General features: G+C 40.0%; 1 protein-coding gene across 5 annotated transcripts in view; it reads left to right on the top strand.

Annotated features, from left to right (window-relative positions):
* Positions 1-18,920, top strand: part of RELL1 (RELT like 1) — a 107,958-nt gene extending 89,038 nt beyond the window's left edge. For 4 of the 5 annotated variants that reach the window (XM_042467358.1, XM_042467355.1, XM_042467357.1 and 1 more), the window contains 6 exons: positions 8,669-8,896; positions 9,939-10,010; positions 10,505-10,562; positions 11,132-11,380; positions 14,476-14,698; positions 16,139-18,920. In XM_042467358.1, coding sequence (XP_042323292.1) covers positions 8,669-8,896; positions 9,939-10,010; positions 10,505-10,562; positions 11,132-11,380; positions 14,476-14,695 — 827 coding nt within the window. In that variant the 3' untranslated portion in view covers positions 14,696-14,698; positions 16,139-18,920. Of the gene's footprint in view, positions 1-8,668; positions 8,897-9,938; positions 10,011-10,504; positions 10,563-11,131; positions 11,381-14,475; positions 14,732-16,138 lie in introns of all 5 variants that reach the window. The other variant, XM_042467356.1, reaches the window with a different exon arrangement.
* Positions 18,921-23,188: the final 4,268 nt, after the last annotated feature.

The raw sequence follows: 23,188 nt of genomic DNA, 5'->3' as shown, positions 1-23,188 counted from the left end.
AAGCTTGCTTGGAGTGGAGTCTGGTGTCTTTAGGGCATTCGCTTCCAATATTTTATTTAGTCAAGTCTTTTGACAGGTATCTGGTTGATTTTAATAAGAAATCTTTTATTGATGGGTTGCTTTTTTAAATTGAGCTTTTTAAACATTAATTTTATTGTTTAAAATTAAATTGCTGTATTGTGCCCTATAGCACAGGATCTCCTGATAGCATATGGATAAAATAAATGAAGAACTTTGAAGAACAACTTAAATTCAAAACAATTCACACAATCCAAAAAATAGTAACGACTGAACAATTACAATATTAAATGATTTTAATAATCACAATGGATTAAAACAGTTTAAAAGCTTTACAATGTTGGGTAGAACTATGAGATTTCTCTTTTTTGTTTTAATACTATGGTATGGTAGAGCCACCATGGTTTAGTGGTTTGAGTGTTAGTCTATGATCCTAGAGACCAGGGTTTGAATCCCCACAGCCATCCCTGGGTGATAGTGGACAAGTCACACTCTCTCAACCTAAGAGGAAGGCAGAGGCTCACTTTGAAGAAATCTTACCAAGAAAACGCTATGATAGGTTTACCTTAGGGTTGCCAGAAGTTGGAAATGTCTGAAAGGCACACAATAAAAATTGCTTTCAGTTGATGTAATCTGCCATGGGAGATTTCTGAACTGAACGATAGCAGAGAAGTGTTTTAATAAACTTTAGACTAGCCAGGAGTCTGTAGATTAAGACCAGATAAAATGTCAGGTGGCATGTGTCTACTCTTATATTGCTTAAAACTACACTATGCTTTAGTCTTTGCCTTACAGTATGAAAACTACTGGAGTGACAAGGCAGTACCTAATTAACTACAAATTCTCTAACCACAGACTGCCTTAACATCAACATGGGTATATGTCTAGGATAGAATTTAGGACTGTGTAAGGATAGGACTTAGTATTTTATCAGGAATGGTTTATTTTTTGATGAAATTTCACTACTTATCTGCAGTGACAAATTTTGACATTTTTCACTACTTGTCTGTCAGTCAACATCATCTATATTCTCTTTGTGTTCTTGCTTGCACCTTCCTAATCTGCAAGCGTGGCAAACATAATGTCAGTGCTACTGCTATTAAAGAAAAGAAAGTCTTCTCCCTGGATTGGTGTGGTGTTTCTTCTTGACGAAAGGAGCTAATTTTAGCTGTTTTGAAACAGCTATGCACAAGCAGATGGGCTTGCTGGTTTGTAGCATTAAGGCTGTCTTCAATAATCTGTCCAGTTGAATCGATTCCTGGCAAATTAAAAGTTAGTTCTTTAAACAGCATTTTGTTAGTAAAATAAAGAGTAAATAGGGCTATACAAAATCTCATTTTGACCATTTTAATCAGGCATAGATGAACTGTTTACTTTTCTGATATAATGGATCACATTATAATGTGCAGTGCAGAGTTAGATAAATTTACTTCTTCCACTACAACTCATAGACTTCCCCAGCTGGCATAACTGGTGGCCTTTCTAGCTGAGAGTTTCTCAGAGTTGTAGTCCAAAAAGAAACTTTTCCTGGCTTTAATCAGGTGTCATTGTGTGTACTACTTGGATGCAAGAAACCTCTCTCTACAAGTGCAGCTAGAGCTAGAAATGGATGTGAACTTTTGCAGCTTCGCCATTTTATGTAGCGCTCACAATCAGTACTATTTTTAGCATTTGTTGTGTACAACTTCTGTGATTTGTTTTGATGCTGCTCTATGTCTGTATTTCATAATTTAAAAAGGTATCCTGCCAGTTCCCAGGCTGGCAGCAATCAAAATAAAATAAGTCAATAAAATAAGTCAGAAGCAATACAATATGAAACCATTTAAAGAGTTGAAGCAGCCTATTTAAATAATCTCAAAGGAAGTATTGCTCAAGTGCTTAAGCAATGCATTAAGCTATATTTACCAGAACACCATGAAGTCAGACATCTTTTTCTCTTAAGCTCCTTATTTCATTTGTGCAATTAGCAGTGAGTATTTTGTGTTAATGTCTTGTTTTTGCACTTGCATCCATCAGGCCAGGCTGTAGGCCACTGTAACACATTGGTATGTGTTCAGAATTTGATTTCTGTAACTTCACTTGATATTGATGAGAAAGTACCCTTTCTTTCTACAGCTGCATTTCAGTCTAGCCTTTATATTGTTACTGTGTGTTGTATTTCTAAATTAAAACTCCATTTCTTGTCACTCCTTTTTCTCTACTTCTGCTTGAAACGTCTGCTGTCACTTAGGAGTGTTAGGTTCTACATTCACATGGAAGGTCTCTAGGGGGTTAGTAGAGGATGTTGTTGGGAATGAGACCTCTAGTATTGACTCATCACAAGATGGATGACATTGCTATCTTCTGTGTTTAGACAGCCATGTGAGAGCCTGAGGTCTACCATAGATCTGGTGAGGAGATTGGGTATGCATTTCTTTAAGGAGTGAATTGAAAATGCATTGCTAAGTTGGTCTGTGATTTCAGAGTCCAGGCATTTTGCATATAACAGTAAAGAGGAGCGTAAGCTGCTGGAATAATCCTTATTGAAAGATGGTCAGGAGTGTCCACTTTCCATTTATGTCTAAATTTGGGCAGATTGTTATGAGGATAGTTTTAAGTGAGCCAGGATCTTGTTTTGGGAGACCAGTCTGAATAAAACTGGACTGAAAGTACTCCAAAGTAAAACATTGTTTTGAGGTAATCAAAGGTTTCTCATGTGCATTCTTCCTTTCACACACACACACCCTTCCTCCTTCACTTAGTACCTTTGCATTTTCTTTTTTGTATTTGGTTTTGATGAACTGTAGACCATTTTTGGAAATCAATAATACTGTTTCCCCTCTGCTACATTTCATTAGCTAAGCTGTGTATAGTATATAACCTTTCTCTGTGTTGGCAATGATCAATGGTTTAAGCAAATAAATTAAATGTAACTGCACATACCGATGTCTTATAAACAGTGGTCTGAGTCCTACAGTTAGTCCTGAGTAGAGTAGAGCCATTGGATTTGTCTGTGTGTTGACAGAGCAGGGGTTCAGCAGAGTTACTGTAGTAGGGTCTAACCAACAAGTTTCAGCCTATATATGTTGTTGAAAAGGCCCTGGAGCAACTTTTTGGTCCTTTTGTAGGGCATTGCAGGTTCATACTGATGGTTTACTCTGAAAGTCAAGATCAGGAAGACTTGGGTTACTATGAGATATTCTGCCAAAAGGTAATACTAGGCATAGGGCTTCCATGGCTCTATTTGCTTTCTTATCAGAATAAGAATGGCTTTCTCCATGCCTTCAAACTCTCTGCATGTTTTAGGATGCTGTAGTAATACTTCTCACACAACACTGGCTTTTTTTTTTTTTTGGTGAAAAGATTTTTTGGCATGTTGTTCAGAACAATTCAAATAGATGATCAAAGGTAACATAATTTAAAAAACCCCTATTTTCATGAGCAGGTATTCCTCTTACTTTCTAATGGTTCTTATATAAATACAGTATCTTATGTAAAGATTTCCCCCCCTTGATTGTCTGGAATACTATTGACATAGAATGCAGTCATGTAATGATATAACTTGCCTCTTTCAAAACAGAAACAGTTTGGGGGTGGGGTAAGAACTGGAATTAATGAGACTCTTCCTGTGTGGCATGTTTGGATCTGATCTCTTTCTTTTCATACAGTGGATGTGAGTGTTCATAGATGTCTTATGCTGTTGCAAAAGAAAAGCCCTTAACTTGAAACTGTTGTCTTTAGTGGTTGGTGTTAGAGGGTTTCTACTAGCAAATTGCTGGATGTTGTCTTGAACCACCTTATTACAGTCTACTTCTGAAATTCTTTGATGGGTGAAACAGTGAAACAGAGTACAGTGGAGTCTTGTTATACGCTGGGGTTTGGTTCCAATATCCCCCGTGTATAACAAAATCCATGTATGCTCAAGTCCCATTAAATATAATGACATAGCAAAATGGTGTCCCTTATAAAAATGGAAAATCAAGGTTTGATATTTGAAATTTTTACTTTTTTGGAACATTTTCAAACCATGTATGCTTGAATCCGTGCATAAAAAAATCCATGTATAAGAAGGGCCGACTGTATGAGGACAGTTGTCCTCATCCTTGACAAGGGTAGGCTGAATGGAGGCCATGGCCCACTGGCCAATTTTTACACCTGCTGTTCTCCTGCTAGTTGCTGAAATTCCTGCAAAGAAAGATGGGCTAAATGCACCTGGATCCTGTGGGGTGGGATTTCTTTTCTCAGCTTCACTTAAAACAGCTTATGTTTTTATCCTTAAATGAGGTTGGGTGTGCACTATTGTGTCCCAGATTAAAACAACGGGTAGACAACAAGGAATTCCAGTTCGTTTGCTTTTTAAAAATTAAGCTACACAGATTAACCCACATCTCCTGTTGTATAAGCACATCAGAAGAGATGAGTTGCATCAGACCAAAGACCTATGTAATCTGGCATTCTGTCCTGATGGTGGCCAACCAAAGACCTATGGGAAGGCCACAAATGAGATTTGAACAAGAGGGCCCTATTGCATTCAAGTTCCCCAAATGTTATTAAGAGACATGCTGCCAGTGATAACTGGAGGTAATAAATATCAACCCATAACCATTAATAGTTCTTTCCTCCTGTGGGAGGAATCATGCATGTTACAACCTTTTTCAATAGTTCAGCCCCTTGATTGTTTTACCTGCCCTTTACTTTTCTCATTTGTTGTGGTTGTAGTTGTGGTTGTGTGCCTTCAAGTTTTTTCTGTGTTATGGTGACCCTAAGGCAAACCTGCCATGTGGTTTTCTTGGAAGGATTTGTTCAGAGGTTTTTTTTTCCCCCTTTGCTTTTCTTGGAGGCTGAGAGTGTGTGATTTGCTCAAGGTCACCCAGTGGGCATTCGTGGATGAGTGGGGATTTAAACATTGGTCTTCAGAGTCCTAGTCCAACACCCAAAGTGCTATAATACACTGGCTATCTTCCTCTCATACACTGTCCTTCTTGTGTTACACTAACCAGAGCTACCAACAAGTGTACTTATTTTGCTTGTCTGAGCATAACCTCTTGTTTTGGAAGGGCACATTCTGCAAACCTTATGCCTTTGTTATTTCCCCCCTCCCAAAAATGGAAAAAGATATGAAAAATGCAGTATTAGTATGCTTTACAGAATGAAAATCACTTTGGCGGGTTATAGACCGCCCATTTGGGGCGGTCTGCACCCGCCCCTTTTCCCGCCGGATCGGTGCCTCAGTGTGTAGAGCGGCAGCCGCTGAGGCCCCGATCTGCCCCTTTCAGGCTGCAGGGAAGCAGCAAAACGCCGCTTCCCCGCAGCCTGAAAAGGGTTGTCCCTGGGGCTTCAAGCCCCAAGGACACCCCACGGCGGCAGGGAGAAGGAGAAAGGGGCCGCTTGGCCCCTTTCTCTTTTAGTCTGCTGGGCGCAGCTGTCTGAAGGCTGCACCCAGCAGACTAAACCAGGAAGGAGCTCCGAAACGGAGCTCCTTCCTGCTCCGTGTTCAGGGCGCACTAAGCACCCTGGCGTGGAGCAAGGATGTCACGTCCGCGCCGCCCCGTCTAGAGGCGGCGCGGCCGTGACGTCCTCACAGCGGCGGCCATATGGAAGGGCCGCCGCCGTTTAGTGCGTGACGAGCACGCACTAGGGTTAGGGTGGTGCGGAAGCACCGCCCTTTTGTAACCCTAGTGCGTGCTCGTCAAGCACTAAAGTGCCGGTCTGTAACCGGCCTTTGTTTCTTTAGGAGCATAGTATTTGTTATATATAACTTGGCTTGGTATAAAAGTTAAATGTAGCGTTTATTCAGGAAACAACTATAAGCAGAAGTTACTTGTAAAAATACTATTGTTACAAATGAAGCTATAAAGTCTTGAACTGCAAGAAAACTGGAACTATAAGAAACCTCTTTGCTTTTGCCAATTTATGAGGAGCAGGAGGGAAGGGAAAAACACACACACCAAAAGTTGCTATCAGCACTAGTAAAGAAAAAGAAAATTATTTTGTCTCCTCTAGTGGCAAACAGACAGAAAGCAGCTATTTCCATAAAAAGAATTTAGAAGAGGAATATCTAACTGCTACTTTCTGGTTTTTTTGAAACAACGTGGGAGGAAGTAAATATATATATAAACCTTGTATTTAGTAATTTATTTACCATTCCAAAAGAAAATACTCCATAATTCAGTTTTTCCTAAAAAGAAAGGCTTTGGAGAAAAGGCTGGGGGGAAAAACTTTCTCACTCTGATTTTCCTTGCTTTTTTCTGGGTCTTCACATCTCTAGTTAGGAGGAAAGGCATTCTGGGCTCCTGTATGAACTCTTCTCTGTGGAGTTGAAGGATCAGTTCTGTAGTTCTATGGTTCTTGGATGACAAAGTAGCAATTGGGTTCAGGAGTGCCCTTCTATAGCTTTGAGCTGTCTGCCATCTGTTTCCTTTCTTGGATTGTGCAGCATTGGTTATAGTAATATATGTACAGGTCATAGCTATGTGGAGCTGCCCTTGAAGAGTGCCCATTGGAGTGGGTAAAAGATGGACCTCCAGATGTTATTGGATTGCAGCTACCACCCATTTTCACTATTGGTTATTTTGGCTAGGGGTTTGGGGATTTGCAGCCCAATAACATTGGACAGATTGAATTTGGCCAGCCTTCATGTTGAGGAAATAACACCAGCCAAAGCATGTTCTGATGTTAGTTTCTCAGAACATGTTACAACAGTTCCCTTGTCATTTGCATTGTCTTCTGATTCATTTCTGAGCACAGTTAAGTGTGCCTGCTATTACCTGTAAAATTCTGTGAAATGCTTAGGAACGTGTTATCTAAAGGACTACATTAATCTTGCTTGTTCCAATATCTTGCTGTGTGTTTCACCACTTTTGGAAGTATACATGATGAAGACAAGCAACATCTGATAGTGGCATCCAGTTTAAAGATCTGTCTCCAGAAAAAGTCTTGGTTGGTCCTTCAGGCTTTTTAGCAGTTACAAAGACTTCTTAAAATTTGATTTTAGCTCCTGGTAAGGCATTACATTTTTAAACAAGCCCAGTTATTTTATGTCTCTCATTTTCTGTTCTTTAATTTTTTTTAAATTATGTATTTGTTTTGTTCTTGGTATTTTGTTGTACTTTTGTTTATCTGGAAAGACATTTTCATAAATAATAAAAGATATGAATATTGTGGTCAGATAGTGGCATTGCATTATTCGTCTGCTTCTTTCCCCAATAGTGAATCTATTATCTTATAAACTTTCCAGTGTCATTCCTGTGTATTATAAATTTGAAGGATTTTTTATAAAAATGTGTATGTTTTCCCTTTCATTTTCACTTGAAACACCGGGAATTGGAAGACTGACTTGTGTTTAGAAACTTGTAAACAATACAGCCAGATAAGGGATGCAAGTTAGTTTGAACATTTGAAAACATGGGTCAAGTGTCATTATTATTTTACCTTGAATGTGGAACAATTTTTCTAGGGGCCCAGTATTACACACAAAGGCATGCCATAAATGCAGATTTTTGTCTATGTTGGCAGCAGTGTTTTGATTCTTTCTACAACGATCAATATTGGATGTTTGGAATGAATTTAGAATTGGAGATCTGGAGACTTTCCCAAGCGTGGAATGTATAAGAATCCAAGCATGTATGTACTGCAGTTCTGTGAAAAACAAAAGAAGCACTTCTGAATATTAAAGGTGTTAAATATTCACCGGGTGTGGAGAAAAACATACAGCTGTACTAGTACCCACAGTTTCACTTACCCACTTCGAAACAATATGTTTTCTTTAGGCATTTTCTAGGTCCTCCTACATGACTATGGTCATCTTCTGCCAGAATGCATCTACGGTATGCATCCAGTAGAAGTTGACCATAGAGTCATGCAGGAGGACCTAGACATGCCTAGAGAGGTGTTCTCTCACTAGGAATCTTTTGGTCCTCTAGCATGACTCTTATCATCAACTTCCTTCAGAAGTCATTCATTTTAATAGGGTTTACTGTTTTCTGTGCTTTCTCATTTTCACGATAAATCTGAGAACATACTCCCTGTGGATATGGAGGTTGTGTTGTATCTCGAATCCATGAATTGCTTTAGCGCTACTCAAAACTATATATGTCCCATCTTTTCTGTTAGCTTACAGAAAACAAATACGTATATTCTGCTGATATAAACTGAATGATTGAATGTTGGGTGCATAAGTGTTTCTGAAGCACTGAAGGAGACAATTCATTTGTTGTGCTAAACTGGTTTAGGGAACTCTGGCTTGCAGTTCCAAAAATAAGACAGGCCACAGTTAGAGTCACTGATGTGCATTTAACTTTATGAGTTCAGCCCTTTTAAAAGGAGGCTCAGAAGGCAAAGCCACGGCTCTAAGTAATTTTGTCCATGGTTTCTGTTTCCTGTTTTCCTCCATCTGCAAATCATGGTTGGCCAGTTGAGACATCATTCCTCAGATGTAGAGTGGGGTGGCTCAGCTGAGTCATTAAAGTTACTTGTATGCCTTTCCTACAAAATGGAATAAATACTTGGCTGTTTACTCTCCAGTTGTAAACTTGTTGGTTAGCTGGTGTGAGCTCTTGTCTGCTGAAGAATTTTACTTTCTTAATTGATGAATGCTATCAATCAATATCAATTTATATTGTTACTGTAAAAATCTGAATAATAAGGTAACTTCATTCCTTTGTTTTCATAGAGTTTCCGGAAGCCTTGTTAAGCCGTAGCTTAAGAAGTACGACAAATACACCTGATCATGGATCTTCAGGCGGTAGTGCACACCCTGAGTATATTGCTTTTTTGCTGATTCCTGTCTTCTTCCTAATGGGTCTCCTGGGGATTTTGATCTGCCATATACTAAAGAAAAAAGGGTATCGTTGTACAACAGAAGCTGAGCAAGAAGAGGAAAAACTTCAGGAAAAGATAGGTAGGCAAGAAGAACCTTAAAAGGATTACATTCTGTACTGATAATGAGGATGCGGGAAAATATATTTTGGCTTAATTTATATTCCATAATCCTAGCATACATGGCATGATGGTTGTGGAGATAAAATAGATCCAGGTAAAAATAAATGAAGCATGCTTAAGTTTCCTGGGGAAAAAGCAGGATTGAAATGTACATAAAAACAGAACAGATAGCTCAAGCAGCCAGATTCAAAATGCATAGCTTTTGTTTTTCCAGTCACTTTAGAAGACTATTCAGTATAAAGTGGTGTGTGTAACTGCCCATCCTGCAACTAATTGCCCATTCTGTCATTGTGGAAAATAGTTCTTTGGGACTCAGGATTCCCTAAATCCAAGGTCCAAAAGAACAGGAGCAGAAAATAGTTTCATGTACTCAGCTGTTCTTTCTTGGAATATAAGTGCAGAAGCAGTTCCCCACAGCCGGTTTCCTTGGCCCTGAAGATTTTAAGGAAATTGGTAATCATCCTTTTGGGATTGTGTCAGGCTGTGTGTGCATGTGGTGCATACCCAGGAATGCTCTGATTCCTTAGTGATAAAGAAATGGGAACATATTATTGGAACATTCCCATGCCCAGCCTGTTCCCACTGCTTGCTTTCAGACACACTAACTACATCATAAGGTTTAACACCACATAAAGTTAGTACTGATATACTCCTGGATCCAAGTGACAGCCGCTGTTCCCCCCCCACCCCTCTGTAGGGAAAGATGGCTGTTACCTTGAGGGACAAGGAGTTCCATCTGCACTGACGTCCCTTCAACTGTTAAATAACTAAGTACAGTAGGCCCCTGGTATCTTCTGGGATACAGTGCGTGTGTGTGTGTATAAAATGTTTCAAACTAGAATTCTTTCTCTTGAACTTATGTAATATTTATAAAGGTGATTGCTTTCATTTTTGCTTATATTGTTATTATATTTTTGTGGAATTCTAACTTCTTTCTTACATGTATTCTAATTTTCTAAGAATACAGGAGAATGTGGATCAGTTTTTGTTTATATTTTCAGAACTGAATGAAAGTACAAATGATAATGGTGACACTGTGGGGAAAATCGTTGACTACATTATGAGAAATGAAGGTACTTTAGCTTTTTAAAGATGAACACATTGATCTAGTTGTTAGACTTTTTAATCTTTTTGGTTTTTGATGAATTGTATTGAAGATTTTTAAACATTTAAAGGTCATTTCATTTATAGCTTTCAGTTCATGGCATGCCTCATATTATGCCCTTTAACATATGTGAACAGAATTTGCTTTGGCAAATTCACTGTGCTCACTGAGTTTGCATATGTACAGAAAGGTGGTAAATGAGCTAACTCTAAAGAGTGTTCATGGAATAATCTATGTAAAGTTCAGGTCTGATGTACTAATAACAGGTTTAGCCCAAATGATGCATTCATGACTTACACCATGGATATGGTTGCATCTAGAGATACTTTTCCTCAAAATTCAGTCAGCTTTTGGGTCATGATTCCTAAATTTTGCTTATGGTTTATTCTTTCTTGATATCTTGTTAAACCATCTGGGTATAAGGGATACCCTGAAAGGGTTAAATACTTATCTCTTTGACAGCTAATGCTGATGTGCTGAAGGCCATGGTGGCAGACAACTCTGTATTTGATCCAGAAAGGTAAAATGTAATTCGTTTATCCCTTTCCTAAGCTGCTTCATAAGCTGAAGTTTGGTTTGTGCTGGTGGTGCACAAATTCCTATTTGTTTTTAAATGTATATCCTTTAATAATTTATTTTTATTTCATATTTTGTCATATTAGTATTAACTCTTTCCCTGAATAAACATTTAAATGAATACAAATATATGTGGGATTCTAAACATGTGTACAAGGTGCGTGTGAACTTGACATAGCATAGAACTTGACAATGCTTCCCATTTACACTACAAAAGAAAAAAGTGAGATTACTTTATATACAAGAAAATGGCCCAGTGTAATTCCTGTTTTAAAGGGACATGTACATACACTCCATTAATTTTTTTTAACAAGTGAGGACTTTAAGGATTAATCCAAAGATTTTGTACAAAGGCAGATTTTAAAAGAATATAGAGAAATGGCACCTCCTAGATGTTCTGGAGAGAGTTCAAATTATAAGGCGGTGGAGGGGAGAAAATACTGTACAGATTTTTTAATAATGTCTTCTCTGCAATATTCATATTTTTGTTTTTTCTCTTGCCCTTAACAATAGCCCTACTAGTCCAGGCAGTCCAACTACCCCAGGCAGTCCCACAACTCCAGCTTCTCCTTCCTCACCTGGAGATTCTCAGTTGAAACATACCTGTCGAGGCCGTCATTTGCATACTGTTGGTGGAATTGCAGGGACAGGTGCTTGTTCTCGCTGCAGTCAGAAAAGATGGCATCTTTTCAGTCCATTAAAAAAATCTAAAGATGTAAGAAGAGCTCGGCATGGAGAAGTCACTGTACTCTCAGTGGGAAGGTGTGTATATTTCACTTCTTTTTCAGTAGCCTGTTGCACTGTATTACTTATCTGCTCAGCTTCCCTTTACACAGGTGACAATAATAAATAATAAAATAAATTGTTTATTTCTAGCCTGCCTTTCCATGAGATCAAGGTGGGTTACAACATCATAGAGCAACAAACAATAAATATCAACAATACAATATAAAACAAAATCAGAGATTAAAACAAGGAATTAAAAACACAGATTAAAAACCTTACAAAAACTAGCCAAACTGCAGGTGCAAAAGGAGGGGGAGAGAAAAAGCGATTACAACTGGGGGAAAGCTTGTTCGAAGAGAAAGGTTTTAAGTCTCTTCCTGAATTGGTCAAGGGAGGGGGTCGAGCGGAGCTCTTCGGGAAGCGAATTCCATAACTGCGGGGCTGAGATAGAAAACACCCTCTGTGCAGTTGTAGGGCGTTTCAAGGGTGGAACCCTCAGAAATTGCTTCCCGGTTGACTTGAGTGTGCGGGGCGGACTATATGGGGAGAGGCGGTCCTCCAAGTACCCTGGCCCAAGCCATTTAGGGCTTTATAGGTTATAACCAACACCTTGTATTGTGCCCAGAAGTGAATAGGCAGCCAGTGTAGATCTCGCAGAACAGGTGTTATATGGCTGGACCTGGAACATCCAGTGACCAGTCTGGCTGCCATGTTCTGCACTAACTGAAGCTTCCGGGTTTGGTACAAGGGCTGCCCCATGTAGAACACATTACAGAAATCCAACCGAGAGGTTACCAGAGCGTGTACCACCGTTTCAAGGTCCCCCCGGCCCAGGTAAGGTCGCAGCTGGCATATCAGCCAAAGCTGATAACAGGTACTCCTGACCGTCGCATCCACCTGAGATGTAAGGTGGAGCGACGAGTCCAGTAGCACCCCCAGACTGCGAACTTCGTCCGTCAGGGGAAGCGTGACCCTGTTCAGGACAGGTGGACAAATCTCCAAACCTGGACCCGAGGAACCTATCACAAGTACTTCCGTTTTCTCTGGATTCAGTCTGAGTCTGTTTTCCCTCATCCAGCCCATTACTGACTCCAGACAGGCATCTAGAGGAGAGATGTCATCCCTGGTCACTGCATCAGTTGGAGACACAGAGAAACATATTTGGGTGTCATCAGCGTACTGATAACACCGCGCCCCGTGTCTCTGGATGATCTCTCCCAGCAGTTTCATGTAAATGTTAAATAGCATGGGGGACAGAATGGTTCCTTGAGGGACACCAGATGTAAGGGCCCTCTTATCGGAGCACACGTCCCCCAGCTGCACCATCTGGAATCTACCCGAGAGGTAGGAACGGAACCACTGGAGCGCAGTGCCCCCGATTCCCAACTCTCTCAGGTGTTCCAGAAGGATACCATGGTCAATGGTATCGAAAGCCGCTGAGATGTCTAAGAGCACTAACAGGGACATGCTTCCCCTGTCCATGCCCAGACGGAGATCTTCGACCAAGGCGACCATGGCAGTCTCAACTCCATAGCCCGCCCGAAAGCCAGTTTGAAATGGGTCTAGAAAATCAGTATCATCCAAGACCGATTGAAGCTGAATGGCAACCGCCCTTGATCACCTTCCCCAAGAATGGCAGCAGAGAGATAGGCTGATAATTATTGTGAATCGGGGTCTAGGGAGGGCTTTTTTTATCAGCGGTTTTACAATGGCCAATTTTAAGCTGGATGGAAAGCGCCCGTCCCTAAAAGATGAATTAATTATGCGGTGCAACATAGTAGTTACAGCCGCACCCCCCTGAGATGCTAGCCAAGAAGGACAGGGATCGAGAGAGCAGGTTGCCTTCCTAACACTTCTAAGGATCTTGTCCACTTCCTCAGTACTCACGGACTCAAACTGATCCAGTACAATAGAGTCCACGGAAGCTCCGGAGACCTCTGTTCTGGATCCTGTAGAAATAATGGCGTCGAGATCAGCCCTTATCCGAGAGGTTTTATCCACGAAGAAGTTGTTAAATTCGTCACAGCAGGCTTTGGATGGTTCCAGAATAGAGTTCAGGGAGGAGGGTAGCTGAGTAAGCTCCCTCACTACCCTGAACAGCTCTGCCAGACGCGACTCCGCGGATGCAATACGTGCAGAAAAGAACGAATTCTTTGCTGCACTTATCGCCACTCCATAGTCCTCCAAAAGAGAATCTAGGAGTGCTTTGTCGGCTAAGTCCTGGTGTCTTCGCCATTTGCGCTCTAGTCGTCGCAGAATCCACTTCCTTGCCCAGAAATCTTCCGTGTACCAGGGCTCTTTTTTGGAAGCAGGCCTGAGAGGACGCTTGGGAGCGATGCTGTGTATAGCCCTGGAGAGATCAGTATCCCAGATGTTTGTCAGGGCATCAACAGAATCGCTGTCAGTGCCAACCAAATACCCCTCTAGGGCTTCTTGGAACCTTTTGGGTTCCATCAGCCTTCGAGGGTGGACCATTCTAGTAGGTCCGCCACCCCCGGGGGGGAGTTGGGTAGATGCCTTGAATTTAGCCTCAACCAGGAAATGGTCCGTCCATGACAGGGCGGAAATATTAGTTACTGGTATTGAAAAGGTAGCAGACTTGGGTAAAGCGCTTTATGCTTTAGTGCATAGCATACATTGTGGCTAAAATGCTAGTTTGCAGTTTTATTAAATCACTGTGAAAATGTCAGAAATGGGGGGAAGTATATGATTTGTGCCATTTAGTTTTAAGATAAATACCACATAAAATAGGTACAGCTTTTCTCTTTTTCAGGTATAAGTGGCCATGTTCTTTGCTATAATGTCCGTACAAGGTCTGCAGTTTTCTCCTTGTTTGTAAAACTCTCAAGGTTGAGAGGATACACAAATAGAGTTATGTGCTTGGAAACCTCTGCATGGAACAAGAAGGTGCTTGCAAGGTTTTCATGATAAGACAGAGGATTCAGTGCAATCCCTCTTGTCACACAGTATTCTTTGACTTACGTTTTTCAAATTGAAAGTGACCTTAAATCATATTAAAAAAAAAGATTTAGACAAGATGTGCCTCATTTTTGAGTGTGTGTGTCTGTGAGGATTCAGGGGTTCTGGTAAAACTGGAGCCTATTAAGAGTTTGTGATTCCCCTCCCTCCAGATTTAGAGTCACGAAGGTGGAACATAAATCAGCTTCGAAGGAGCGTAGAAACTTGGTGTCTGTAAGTGTTGGAGACAACATCTGTGGAGAAACACCAGCTACTCCTGTCAAAGAATGCTCTAAAGAAGTGACAGTTACACCTGCTGGGAAACAGGGATCCAAAGAACTGCATCACACTCCTCCCCAGCAAGGACAGACAGCAAGATCTAGTTCAGAATAACAGGTGGGCATAGAGTCTATGCAGACCCAAAATGAGGTCAGTATGATGCTGATTTTAAGTCAGAGTGCAAATCATCTTCAGATTTGCTTTCAGGTTTGGATGATTTGTTGGGGGCTGCATATCTAGAAGGTATGTCTCCACAGCTCAAAAGGGATCCAATGTTAATGTATTTTATTTATTTTTTCATTTGTTTGTTTCATTCAAACAGTCTGTGGAAGTCTGTTTTTCCCCTTTTCTCTAATACACAAAAAAGGAAACCAGAAGCATTTCTCCTTTTGTGAAGTCGAAGGCTTTCATGGCCGGCATCTATAGATTTTTGTGGGGTTTTCAGGCTATGTAGCCATGTTCTATAAGGGTTTATTCCTGATGTTTCACCAGCATCTTCAGCATCTCTGAAGATGCTAGCCACAGATGCTGGCGAAACGTCAGGAATAAACTCTTATAAAACATGGCCACATAGCCTCCCCCAGCACTTAAACAGAATTAGGCTTCTGGCCACCCCCACCAATGATCCACAGCAATATCCCAAGTTTAAAAAGGTCAGATCTCACCAAAGCACATGGAGAAAGAAAACCAGCTTTCCTCCTTGAAAGAGTGACATTCTGGTTTCTACAGTTGGCAGGAAGCTGCATGAGTGGCAGGTAGCCTTGGTGCCAATCGACATTTTGGGAGGGGAGGAGGTAGCAGCCTCAAAATTGATAAATGGGAGGGAAGACTGGCAGTGGCGTCATTACTTGTGGTGGAGGTAAGTAGAGTCAGTGTGAGTTGGAGACCAGTTGAATTGGGCACACCTGTGTTTGGCTACAGAGAAGGCATAAATGTTTAATAGTGAGACTTTAAGATGATTATACATTCTTTAAAGGAATTGGTGGTCCTACAGATACTGACTATGCTGGTGAGGGCCAGTTAGAGCTGTTGTCAAATGATATGGGCTCAATGTTCTCCACCTCTTGTTTACAAGTGCAAGGTCTTATCACTGCTTTCAGAATTACATTATATAGTGTGAAAAATATTACATATTAGCCAAGACCTTGCATTTGGAGCTATACATGTATCATGTTACTATGTCTCCATAACTACATCTCTAGTGCGACTCCCCAAAAACTGATCTTGTATACGACACAGCCCCCACCCCCCAAAACGTGGCCTTTTTGCATTGTTAGAGAGCAAGGGAGGAGCAGGGGATGCTTCCAGCTATTTTCACTATTAGGATGCTACTCATAGTACAGTATAATGATTTGATAATTCTGCATCTTAAGCATGCTTCCTGTGTATCTACGTACAGTGTGTATGGATACAGATAGTAATATACGTAGATGTTTTGTATTGTAAAGAGGGTTATCAGGCCAACTTTAATATTAATATTGAAGAATTATTGCACATTGAAAACTTGCCCTTTGTTACCTCTACAAATGTGACTTCCTTTTTTCTCTTCCTTTACAGATGGAGGCTTTTAGAATACGCACAAACAACATATTTGCAAAAAATCAAACCTAGGACACTTATGCCACGCCAAAGACATATTTGTGAATGAACTATTGGTGCGCATTGCTTACATGATTGAATTTACGTGGAGTTGCATACCAGAGTTTAACATTTTTAAATAACTGAAAACATAATGACATTTTAGCAATTTGAGATTACTGTGACATATGGTCAGCAGTTTTATATTTTAAATTATTACATGTTTTCACTTCTAATAAAGGGGAATTTTATGAAATATTTTTTGGAATGGAGAAAACAGTTATCAGCTTGCCAAAATAGTCTTCTGCTGTGTTGCAATGTAAATGTATAATGTTGTATTAGTTTTTTTTTAAGAGACATAAAGTTTGGGAACAATGTCAGAGACCAAAGTTTTGAACCATATTTAGGACTTAATTTATTGTTACAATAACAATGATTGTTAAATTAAGCACTACTTACTTAAATTTTCTCTGTATCCTTTCCATAGTTACTATTTTTGTGTTCAAATCAATCTATGCAGTCTAAGGAAGACTATATAATTTGCGCTTGAGTACATGTACATTCGTGTACATGTGCACTTGCCCACACACAGTATATTCATGATATGTATGGTCTTAAATACTGATGGAATCCCAAAACAGCCTTTCAGCTTTGCTGACTTGTAGATGAATAACTATGGAGCTACTTCATGATCCTGTCTTTGTGTGTGTGTTAATCTTAGCTTATTACTTTTTTGAGATGGTGATTCTTCTACAGACAAATTGTGAAAGCAAACTTCTTTCTGAGTTCTCTAAGATGTTAGCACTACTGGAGAATTTCAGAAGTTGAATGTACTCTAGATGCATGTGGGAAACACTGTTCATCACATTATGTTGGCATTACCCAAGAAAATACTGACTATATTAGAGCCAGCTGACCTCCATTATAAGAACAAAAACTCTTCATTATAGAATTTCAATCAATGCTAAATATATAACAATGTAAGACACCTAAATCAGTAATCCATTTACTGTTACAGTAAATAAATGCATTATATCTTGGAATGAGGGGAAAAACGGGTTTTTTTGAAGGGCGCTTTTGTTCTTTCTGTATGTTCAATACCTCTTTGTATTGAACTTCAGATGAAATATAGGAAAATGGCAATGTGTTTATAATAAAAAGGTGCAGAAGGATATATTTTTAAAGGAAAAGTTTGGAAAATGCTGTATCTGGTCAAAATCTCTCCTTTTGGAAAAGTTTCAAATAAAAAGTAAATGTTTTTGATTTCATGTAAATTGAGTAGGCCTTGAAGAACTGAAATTTTATTGGATAGTCAATACATTTTAGGTATAGTGCATTACTTGCCTGGTAAATGAAAATGTATTCCAAAAATATCATAAAACCTCAAGTGAAAAGGGTTGCATCTTAATATGATATAGATTTCTTCTTGGCAAAATTTTATTACATTTCACTTGCATGAGCTGAACCGTGAGGTGGAATTGGTAAACACTCTTTGAATGAATCCCGTAAACCCCTCATCTTTGAGAGGAGGAGAGATAAATGGATGAAAATAGGAAAATATTTGCCTTCACACAGATTGAGGAACATAAGCTTTGCCTGTACACTGAACTGCCTTTTTATTTGGCTGTCACAATATTGTCATAAGGCATGTACACCAAATCCAAGTAAACATTACATTAAAGTCCCATTTACATGGATTGTGAGTATTTGAGGACAGGGGTAGTACTTCTAGTAAAGTATTGTAGCATGGAGTACTTCCATTCAGCCATCCATGCTTTTCTCCATGATATTCCATTGCACTACCCTTGCACCTTGGTTTTTGTGTCTGCACAAGAGCGGCGGAGCATTCTGTGCCACTAAGCAGATTTAGGTCTCATGGGTCTTTTTCGTGCAGTTTTATTTAGTGTTTTTTCTAAACACCTTTTTTTCTACTTCAACGAAGCTTGGGATTCCCTGAAGCTTCTGAATACTATACTTTTATGTGTGGATGTTGCAATTTTGTTTACGTAAGAATATAAATTCAGCTCTTAACTTTGCATATAGAGGGTATTATTAATTAGTGACACCTGACTTTCCCGGTTGATTTCCGTGGGCCTTTAGCTCAAGTCCTCCGCGTGCTTATGCAATCCCTGATTGGCTAGAACTATATAATTTACATTTTAAAAAATGCGATATTAGAAATATTAACATAATGTTTATTATGAAATACAGTTGAAAGAGGCAAGAGAAGCTGGAAAAACAAATTCCCAGAAACCACTCCTTCTGTGACATAGGCCAACATTACTAAAAAATATTTTATAATTTTTTTTTGCTACACCAAGCCCTAATGGATGTAAAAGTTATAACTCCTATTCTAGAGGCCAGTTCACATGTGTAAACAAGATTGTTTGGGTGCAGTCCTGCAATGGAATGCATCAGTGGATGAAACCCTGTTTGTAGCACCTGATTTATTCACATCGCAGGCACCCTGCAAATTTATGATCAGCTTCACTAGATCAGACTGCAGTAACCATCTGTTTGGGTAATTTTCATGTACAGATCATGTATATACCTTCTGCTGTTGACAGAGCAGATTGTGGAAGTGATGTTTATGTGCCTGAAATGGGCTTCTTGTACCAACATGATTGTATGATATGTGGCTTGCCCTAAGAAAGTAAAGCTCACTTTTTACAAGCATGTGCATTAAATCTATTTTAACAGTGTAGTTTGTATGAATATTTTGTACTACTTGAAAAATAAAAATTGCAGTCCCCTTTTTAAATGCTCTGCTGTATTGTTTTCTTTCAAGACATAGTTCATGTTCTTCAAATTAAAATGTTGAAAGCTTGGAAGGAAAGTATGGCCCATGAATCAAGCTCACTGAGATATTTTTCCTCAGGGCACAGAGGTATTAGATCAGGCAATTCAGATAACCATATGTTTCTATTGAATTATTTTTGTGTCTCTTGTACACCCCCCTCTCTTTCTTATACACAAGTGGTAAATGGATCTGTTTCATTTTTCTTCTTTTTAATATCAGTTTCAGGGAGTCCACATTCCCTCTCTGTGACCCATATTTGCTTGAAGGACAATGTATTGCCATACTAAATTAGGGGATTGCTCAAGTTGTGACAGAAAAATGTTAAGCTTATCACATGCTGCAGTGCTTTTCTAAAAAAGATATTCCTGAAGTTTGGGTAAGAATGTCTGTGCTTGCTTTTTCTTTGTGAAACCATTCTTCTGTGCATCATGTATGTACCAATTTGTGCTTTCTGCTTTATTGAGCCTTGATCTAAAAATAGCATAAAGCAAGAATTATCACTCTTTGATAACATCCCTGCCTTTACATTTACAGAAGTAACTACACAGTTTCTAACAAATTTAGAGTCTATACCAGTGATGGTGAATCTTTTAGGGACTGAGTGTCCAAACTAAAAGGCTTTCTGGCACCAGGTGTTTCCTGCTGCTGGAGCAGGACTTCCACCCTCCAGGGTGGGAATTCTGGGGTGTACCTGTTCCTCCTCTTTCCTGGCCATCCTGGGCCTTCAGCTGCCTCTGGCAAGGCAGCTGAAGGCATGTAACAGCAAGGAAAGAGGAGGAACAGACATGTGTCTTTTCATCCTCCTCCCCCTGAACCCTCCCAGGCCTTCAGGTGTCATCCTAGCTGAGGATTCAGGGGAGGACTCTGAGGCTGAGCTAGAGCCTCAGCTCGAACCTGAGCCTGGCCCTAATTCTGCCCTGAGAGCACCAGCAATGTCTGTGGCCTCAAAAGAGACTCAGCAACCAAACCTGGCAGCAGAGCGTCTGAGCACCGGAGACACAGAGGAGGAAGCTGGCATACCTACCTTCAGCCAGAGAAGATCTGAAAGGGCGTGCCTCTGGCTCTTGAGGAGGCTTTATGAGAAATGACAGCTAATCACAAAACAGCTGAGCTCTTGAGAGTGGATTATATAAAGGGGGAGGACACGAGACCGATTGTCAGAGACTATTTGAGTTTGTTAGTGAAAGCACACTTGTTCCTGACCCAAACAAGCGTGTTTTCACTAGCAAACTCAGATAGTCTCTTCAATTTCTCGGCTTGAAACCTTGATTTTCAGACTGCTGATCATTTTGCTTCTCTGGAACCCTTGACCTTGGACTGCTTAACTATGCTTTTGGTTTAGCCCTCTTGACTTGTTACCACAGACCTTTGGTACTGGACTTTGCCTTTACTTTTGCTTTAACTTCACAAACTCCATGAGGTGTTATTTTGCTTATTGTTTAGACTGTGGCTATCAGCATTTAGCAGCTTTTCCAGACATCAGCTGGAGGCCCGGGATGGCAGGGAAGGAGGAGGAACAGGTGTGTGCCTTTTCCTCCTCCCCTTCCCCCTTGCACCCTCCTGGGTCTTCAGCTTCCTCTCTAGAGGCAGTTGTAGGCCCAAGTCAGCTGAGGAGGAAGAGGAGAAACAGGCGCATGCCTTTTCCACCTCTTCCCTGCCCTCCGTGTGCCAGTAAAAAATGGCTTCACGTGCTATCTCTGGCATGCTTGCCATAGGTTCACCACCACGGGTCAATACCATTCCTACATAGTCCCTTTTCTCTCTTCTTACAACAATAGGTACAAAAGCAGGACTGGGCTGAGATATGGGAGAGATACAGAAAGTACAAGAAAGCTGGTGGTTGAGGAGGAGCAGTAGCAGCCAAAGCATTATAAAAGTTTGTGCCAGTGTTATAAAAATGGATTCAAGTTTCTTAATCCTCCCTCCTATATCCATAAAGACAAACAACATGGTTACTAGTCAAAAGGTTATGTGAACCCTAATGTTTCTACCAGAGAGGTTTGTTGGCAGCTGGTGACAATGCTGGTCTTAATTAATTGTATCCAATATAAGATTATTACTATTTGAATATTAATATTTTTGTACTATTTATTTAATTGTGCATATGCGTGCATGCATGCACACACATATAATGCATACACACATTTTTTTAGTATAAATTAGATTTTTGTCAGTATCTTTTTAAATCTTGTAAACTGTCTGAGCATTATTTTTGGGAGAAATGTGGGATATAAATAATATAAAACATTTTATTTCTTCTAAATGGGATGGGAATTGCACAGATCTCCAGACAGTGGAGTACAATTCCCAGAAGCCCTAACCAGCATAGATGATGGGGAAAAATGTTTGGAGGTGCTATCCAAAACATCTAGAAGACTGCAATTCCTACTCTGTAGAGTGGATACAAAGTTTCCTTACTAACATGTTGATTCTATTTTTTAGGTTTATACCATCCTAATTAACTCACTCCTGTTGGCAATTGCTGTTAAGTCAACTTAACTAATGGCAACTTTGAACAACAAACCTCCAAATTACTCTGTTAGGAACAGCCCTGCTCAGGTCTGGCAAGCTCTGATCACCCCTTCCCAGTAAGGGCAATGACAAGGAAAGATGGAGGTTTCAGTCCAGCAACATCTGAAACAGCACAAGTAACTATGAGAGTATTCCATTTTGAAGGTTCTCAAGGCATGGATTATTGTATCCAGGATATTATACCAAGGATGTACTCCATTTGAGAATCCAAGCAAACATTGTAAAAGAAGTGACTGTTTTACTGAGTGTCTTACATTCAAATCAGGAGTGGAGTCTTTGGTTTCCAGATGTTTGAATCTATGACTACCATAATCCAGAATATGAAGAAGCAGAATGGTTCCCAATTGACAAAGGGGCCTGGCAAGGCTGCATCCTTTCACCCTCTGTTCAACTTGTATGGAGAAAATATACAAAGAACATGCTTGGACTCAGAAGGAGGAGATGTGAAGATAGGAGGAAGGTATATCAGCAATCTAAGATATCCAGATGACACCATACTACTAGCAGAAAACTTCATAGACCTGAAACAACTACTAAGGAAGATTAAAGAAGAAAATGCAAAGGCAGGCTTACTGCTGAACATAAAGAAAATAAAATAACCACGGAGGATCTACATAAATTTAACCTAGACAATGAGGAAATTGAAATAGTAAAAGAGTTCCCTTACCTTGGATCAAACGTTGGTCAGAATGGGGACTGCAGTCAAGAGGCTAGAAGAAGACTAGGAATGGGGAGGACAGCTATGAAAGAACTAGAAAAAATCCTAAAGTGCAAATATGTACAATTCAGCATAAGAGTTAGAATTGTATGGATGCGAGAGCTGGACAGTGAAGAAAGTGGATAAGAAGAAAATCAACTCTTTTGAGATGTGGTATTGGAAAACTGCTGAGGATAATGTGGACAGCTAAAAGGACAAATGACTGAGTCTGAGAACAGATCAAACCTGAAATTTCCCTGGAAGCCAAGATGATTTAAGTTGAGGCTGTTGTACTATGCCACATCATGAGAAGGCATGACTTACTGGAAAGGTGGAGGGATGTAGAAAGACCATATGCTAGATGAATGGACTCTATTAAGGAGGTCCCAAGTATGAATTTGGAGAACCTAAGCAGAGCAATGGAGGATACGGAGTCTTGGAGATGTCTTATCCGGATCACCCGGAGTCACGATTGACTTGAAGGCAATTGACAACAAGAATAACTACAACAGAGCAAAGCAAGCCTGGGCTCTCCCTAGAAGCCAAAATGACTAAATTGAGACTGTCATACTTTGGACATATCATCAGAGGACATGACTCACAAGAAAAGACAGTAATGCTTGGTAAAGTAGAAAGCAGTAGGAAAAGAGGAAGACCCACTCCCAATTTATGGAATGGCCTGCTGGACGAGATCCATCAAATTACCAATCTAGAGAACTTTTAAAAAGCCATTAAGACGGATCTCTTCCGGCAGGCCTTCCTGGAATAAAATACTCGGCCGCGAATAAGACTTCCCACCTTTTGAACTCTGCCCATGATGGTTATTATTTGGATTAGTCAGATTTTAATATGTAGTTTTTAATCTTAGACGGTTTAATCTTGTTTTAAGGGGGAGCACTATGTATATATGGATGCATTTTAACTTGTTGTACGCCGCTTTGATTGCCTAGCAAAAAGCGGGATAGAAATAAATTTATTATTATTTATTTATCCCAGGTAG

This window comes from Sceloporus undulatus, chromosome 5 (assembly GCF_019175285.1).
Source record: "Sceloporus undulatus isolate JIND9_A2432 ecotype Alabama chromosome 5, SceUnd_v1.1, whole genome shotgun sequence".
Taxonomy (NCBI): domain Eukaryota; kingdom Metazoa; phylum Chordata; class Lepidosauria; order Squamata; family Phrynosomatidae; genus Sceloporus; species Sceloporus undulatus.
The sequence above is the reverse complement of the archived record's forward strand: the minus strand, read 5'-3'. Positions and strand labels throughout refer to the sequence as shown.